This window comes from Cryptomeria japonica, chromosome 2 (genome assembly GCF_030272615.1).
Source record: "Cryptomeria japonica chromosome 2, Sugi_1.0, whole genome shotgun sequence".
NCBI lineage: Eukaryota > Viridiplantae > Streptophyta > Pinopsida > Cupressales > Cupressaceae > Cryptomeria > Cryptomeria japonica.
Window position 1 is genome coordinate 218,517,475 of NC_081406.1, and position 6,476 is coordinate 218,523,950.

A 6,476-nucleotide genomic window follows, 5' to 3' on the forward strand; every position below is an offset into this window, starting at 1 on the left:
AAACCCAGTACCCCTGAATGTTAGATATTTGAAAATTTTAGGCTTGTTCTGATTTGTTTAGCATATATATTGGGATATCACTATGTTTAACCCTCTTTGCTATTTAATTACAAAACCCTCAGATGTTTGAGCTTCTACAGGTCATAATGCTAGATGATTTCTGGAAAAGAACTGTGAAAACTTTTAGATCTAAATTTCATGTGTATTCTATGCAGATATGAATTGGGATCTAGAATGTAGACGAACTTTGACTGAACCATCCCTTAAATAAAGAGAATGGATAGTGATATCCAGACATTATGTTTCACTATATTCATTCTATTCTACTTCTGAATGATTATATGACAATCTTCTAAACAAGTATATAGCGTTAAACAGTTTCATAGGACCTATTTGGCCCTGACAAGGTTAAGGTTCATCCCATCACATCATGATATGGCTATAAAATATTTTTTAACCATTGAGGAGATTTTGTTGCAAAGTCATTTTACATTAAAAGAACCTTATTTTGTACAGTCAAGCAAGCCACAAGGGTGACTAACTTTTCAGCCTGTAGGCAATTCTAATGGATCTGAACTGTTGGAGATCATAAGCCACACCCTAAATATAATAAACTTTAAATGCAAATAGAAGATTCCAGGTTTAAGTTTAATGATAAAGCAACCCAAAATCCAAATGGAGTATTTTAGGTTCAAGTCCTATCAAGTCTATGGAAAACAATAGGAATTGTTCTAAAAGGGGTTCTAAAGGTAAGGTTTTATGGAAGGAGCTTCCTAAAAAATTTCAGTGGGTGCTGTTGAGATTTTTTAGGAATATTTTAAAGTTGATAGTTTCATGATTTAGTAGTGTAAATCAGCTTAAAAGTTTAAGCTTTGAAATTTAGGGAAGTTGTTAATCTCATAAAGAATGTTGCAAATAAAAAAATAATAAATGAACACTATTTTCCTTCTATTTCTTTTATGACGGGAACTTAAAATAGTAACTAATTGACAAGTGACAAAAAAATTCCAGAGCTGCTGGGACAATTTCTAGCCACAATTGCACTGGCTAAAATATGCAGTCCTAAAATGTAAAGACTGTTAAATTATCCTGTAGCATAAATTTTTTTGATTCATAAAACTTCATGTTCCATAAAAATAGATCCGGAAAACCACTCAGAAAAATAAAAGATTCTAATTTTAAGTTTGATAAAGCAACCCAAAATGTAAATGGAACATTCAAAGTTCAAGTACTAGCAAATCCGTGTACAGCAACAGGAATTTTCTAAGAAGTGTTGGATGCATATGGATTGAGCCTTATATGTACATCCCTGACTTATGTACTTGTTCTGCGTATTTCATCTAAAACTAAACCGAAGTCTTCCATTGCATTTGATTTTTCACACTCTCTGTTTTGGGTTTCGAGTTTTCTCTTCATTGTGTAGTTTGCAGTTATTTTTTGATCCTTTCCTTTTATTCTCATTTGTCAGAATTCTAATTGAAGTGCAAATGGATGTAGACTGTAGCATTGGTATTATTTTTCATTCAAATGTTTTTTTTTATAGAACAGATCTCAAGCTTTACAATCTTCTGATCAGAATCAAGAGAATGATTTCTGAGTAGTGGGCAGATTCTAGTTGAAGTGTCTTACAGCAGCGATCATGTTATTTTTCATTGAAATAGTTTGGTTTAAGCATTGGGTTTAAAAAACTAAAAAACAAATAATTAAAAGTCTATTAATAAATTTATATGTATCAATAGTCACTCATTTTTTTAGATTTTTGGATTATAATTGATCCATTTATGCATCTTTAGTGGTACGAATAGAGCACGACTACTGGGACATGTGTACTTTTTGACCCTTGTGTACATAATGCATCCCAAGCATGCATCCTTACTGACCAGAAGCCAAAACTATAGCTATAAGCAATTAAATCGCATGCGGAAACCAAAAAATAATCAAAATCTAATATACTTTAAAAAATCTATAAATGTGTAAAGTTAGCTATAACAATTACTGATATGTTTCCCTTAATAAAATAAGAAAGCAACAATGCCTTGATCCTCTGTTTTCTGATCCTGCACTCTAACTTTCACAATTCTTAACTCTTGATGTACCATTGACCTTAATTCAAATTAATGTCAATCTCTGATCATTGTTGTGGACTCTTTATTGCCTTTAGGATGGAATTAAGAATGGAGTGCTCGCAGTTCAGACACTGCGGAACAATATAATGGCCTCCACTCTGCTTGGATCAACCGCCATCACACTGAGCTCATTGATTGGCGTGCTAGTGAGCAGCATAAATGGATCTGGTGGAGCAGATGCTTTTATATATGGTGATCATAGCAGGACTGGCTCTTCTATAAAGTACTTCACCATTCTCATATGTTTCCTGACAGCGTTTGTGTGCAATGTTCAGTCAATACGTTACTACAGCCATGTGAGTTTTCTGATAAATGTGCCCAGGGATAAGTATTTGCCACGACAGTCGTCGATTTATTTTGTGAGCAAAGCATTGAACAGAGGAAGCTACTTCTGGTCGTTGGGACTCAGGGCATTTTACTTCTCTTTCCCTCTCTTTTTGTGGATATTTGGGCCCCTGCCCATGTTTGTTTCCTGTTGTTCAATGGTGGGTGTTCTTTATTTCTTGGATACTGAACCCATTTCACCTAAACACTTTCTCTGCATGGCAGAGCAGATGTCGATGTAGAACAATGCTCTTCTCCAACACTATTTTTTGGAAAACCTACTTCTTTATGAGTGCATCAAGAAACTCATCTTTGAAGTCACTGAAGACAGTGATGAGAGCAGCAGGGATACAAAACGGAAGAGACATGGAGAACATATGACAGAAGGTGCCCAAGGATATCCAATGCAGCAATTCATTATGATTGGGGTGTTAGTAGATCTCCTTATTTTCACATTTTGTCCCACATTTTTTGGGTGGGATTACACTAGCATATTTTTATAAGACTTATGAGATGCACTATGATTATGGTAGTATAAAATTTTGAAAAAATTTATATAGTGTTTTTTTATTAATATTCAATTATATAGTTTTTGAGTCAAATTTCATGAATAGTAGTTTAAGTTAGTGAAAAAATTTTCATTGTATTTGATTTTTTGTGAATCATTTTCATGGATAAAGTCTTTTTGAAAAATCAATCAATCCCTGAAATAGCTCACTGAGACAAGTATATAAGAAACAATTAGTTGAATTGGGAAGCGGTGCATTTGAATAAAAGGCAAGCAATTTTTTGCTATAACATTGCTAAAATACATTCCATAATTTCTTGTCATATAAATAGTAGTTTCTTAAAATTCAACCAACACATACAAATAGATGAATAAAAAAAAAAAATTCAATGTGCATATCACAAAGATCTTTATATTTAAATTAACAATATAAAAAACATTAAATTTATCTTATTTTTGTTGGGTTTCAATCCAAAGAGAATATTTTTAAGTTGTGACAAGTGAATTGTCTATATTTCGAGGTTATATCTTCATTTGTTTTTCATATATCATCTTTTGTGTCTACATTATCATGGTTTAATTTTATCTTTTTCTAGATGCTAAGATTTTTGTCACTATTGTCAATATGTTGTTACACATGCTTTATTTTTGTTTCTACTTCTTATCTACGTCGAATGTTAAACAATTTTTTTAATGTGCACATCACAAGGATCTCGAGTGGTCACCTATCCTAGAATTGTACTAGTTCAAACACTCTTAACCATGAAGTTTGCCCCAAGATTAATTCTAGTTAGTTTGTCACCCCATTACAAAATTTTCAGCAAGTGGTATGCCTTACCAACCATTCAATATGGAGCCCCTTTAGTTCATCCAAAGACAAGTATGTGGCATTTTTTGTAATGTGTCAAATTGTTATGTTTTATAAAGATCCAAGTACATAGATTTTGAGTCAAATGCATCCACCTATATTTCATGAGTAATGGTTCATACAAACCTATCTCTCATGAACATGACAAGCCTACAACAATCATTACATCTACCTGATTTTCATAGGGATGAGGCATTAGGACTTCCTAGGAGGTCACCTATTATAGTATTACTTTGACTCAAGCATGTCTAACCATGGAGTTTCCCCCAAGAGAAAACCCATTTAACATGACAGCTTAATTATAAAACCTTTAGTGACTGTTGTACATTATGAACCATTCATTATAGAGCCTCTTTTGCTCCTCCATAGATAAGTATGAGGTAGTTTATGTCAAATTATGAAGTTTTATTAAGATTTATCTACATAATTTTTAAGTTAAACTCATTAACCCATATATCACAAGTAATGTTCACATGAATCCATATTTATAACCATGAATGGTTTAATCAACACTCTACATCTATGTGATGCTCAAAGGGGTGAAGCATTGAGACGTCATGGCAAATCACCCATCCTAGCACTACTCTAGCTCAAGCACACTTAATCATACTACATTTGCAAACCTTCAAAAAAGTGTTGTGCCTTATGAATTATTTGTTTTTAAGTCTCTTTAGCTCATCCATAGACAAGTAAGATGTATTTTTTTACCATTGTCACATTATGATATTTTATCAAAATTCATTTGCAGATTTATTGAGTTAAATTCATTCTCATATTCATGACTATTGATTAACACATACCAATCTTTCATCAGCATGAATGTTCCACTTAATAATCACTACTTCTAGGTGATATTCATGGGGTAAAACATTAAGACTAGCCGGATGCTTACCCATCCTCTTACGTACTCTCATTCAAGTATGCTTAACTATGAATCTTCCCCAAGACCAAGCTCACTTAGCTTTGTAACCAATTTGCAAAACATTGAACAAGTGTTGTGCCTATGAATCATTCATTATGGAAACTTACAAACCCAAAACATCTATTTAGAATTCTAAACAAGATATTGAAGGCACACAACATTCCACATGACTTGTACCTAGTTTAATACTATTTGATGTAGTTAAGGGTAGAAGAACAAATGAATGGTAATCTTTCCCTTGAAATAACACTTCATAAAACTCTTCCTTATATATTTTAAAGGCTTGATATTGTTCTATAAAATAAATAAATGATCCCAACATTTGGACCAAACTTAGAAGAATAAAACTATTAGAACTATTCTTTAGCTTAGGTGATTTTTGAGATAATATTTCATAGTTCTATTTTAAGAATTTTAAACATTTACCTTATTCATTTGTTAAATAAATTATATATGTTGGATACACATCATAGATCCAAATATTCTCATAAATTAGAATACTCAAAGATAATTTGAACACACCAACGTATGGAAAACTTATTAGTTTCATTAACAATAAAATTACAATATTACATTAGATTTTATTGGATAAATTTGGGTAAAATATTTCTATATAAAAAATTTGAAACATCATAAAATAAATTACCAAATAAAAAAGATATCAAGTCTTTGGAATAATACAACTATTGGTACACTATATGCTAGAGATTGACTATTTTGGTATATCCTTCTCATTGAGTTCTTCAATCTACATATGGAACTTCAATAGTCCTTTTCCACCTTAAAATTATAATAAAAAATTAAAAGATAATTTTATTCGATTTCAATATTTTTGTTTTTATCATTTCTTCAATGTGTTACTAGAATGATATGTTTTTGAGAAAGATCGAAAGAAATTTTGGGAGCATAACTCCTCCATCAATATGGCCTCCAAATCCAATTTCAAGAGATTTTATAAATGTAAACCTAATAATTAAGTCCTAATTGGTGTCATCCTCCAAGAAAATTCAAAAATATAAATTAGAAATTAACTATGGAAATGCAAGACTCAAGTATGATGTGTAAAATTCTATCTTACTTGCAACTCTTAACTATATGGGAAAATTGATAAGGGATAAAGATATGATTTTTTTTTTTGGCAAATGCATCTTGTAATCAACCTCCTAAATTACCTCCTCAAATTCATTGCCATTGTCACTTTGGTTTCTAGTCATCAACTCAAGTTGCAAGTGGAGTCCTTCTCATGTCTTATCCACCATTTTGAGAGGCATATCAATTTGAATTTCACTAATGGAGTCCTTGTCATGTATTGGGCACCATTTTTAGAGATAAAATGATTTGAATTTGAACTTCAAATTGATGAGGATGAATTATCATGTTCCCCTCTCCACCTAAGAATCAAGGTTAGAGCCAACAAATAAAATGAAAATAAAATATTTTTGGTTGATGTTGATTGCTCAATTCTTCAAAATTCTCCTACATCAAAGATAAACAATTTAAAGGAATTTGATAAGTTTTTATGGTATTTACATATATCCTTAAGTACTTTCATTCCATATGGCTTGGTAAACAAATAAATTGTGAGAGACATTAACCAAAGTAGAATGGTCAATGTCATTTCATTAATTTGTAAGATTTAAAGAAATGATTTATTTAGTTAGAGACATATCTTTCATATCCATTTTTTTCACATGGTTATCATAATTAAAGTATTCTTCCTTATCAAAG

General features: G+C 31.4%; 1 protein-coding gene across 1 annotated transcript; it reads left to right on the top strand.

Moving 5' to 3' along the window:
• The first annotated feature begins 2,167 nt into the window (after nt 1–2,167).
• LOC131037115 (uncharacterized) lies at nt 2,168–2,953 on the top strand. Its single transcript, XM_059216905.1, has one exon. The coding sequence runs from the start codon at nt 2,213–2,215 to the stop codon at nt 2,690–2,692; it is 480 nt and encodes a 159-aa protein (XP_059072888.1). The 5' UTR covers nt 2,168–2,212; the 3' UTR covers nt 2,693–2,953.
• Nucleotides 2,954–6,476: the final 3,523 nt, after the last annotated feature.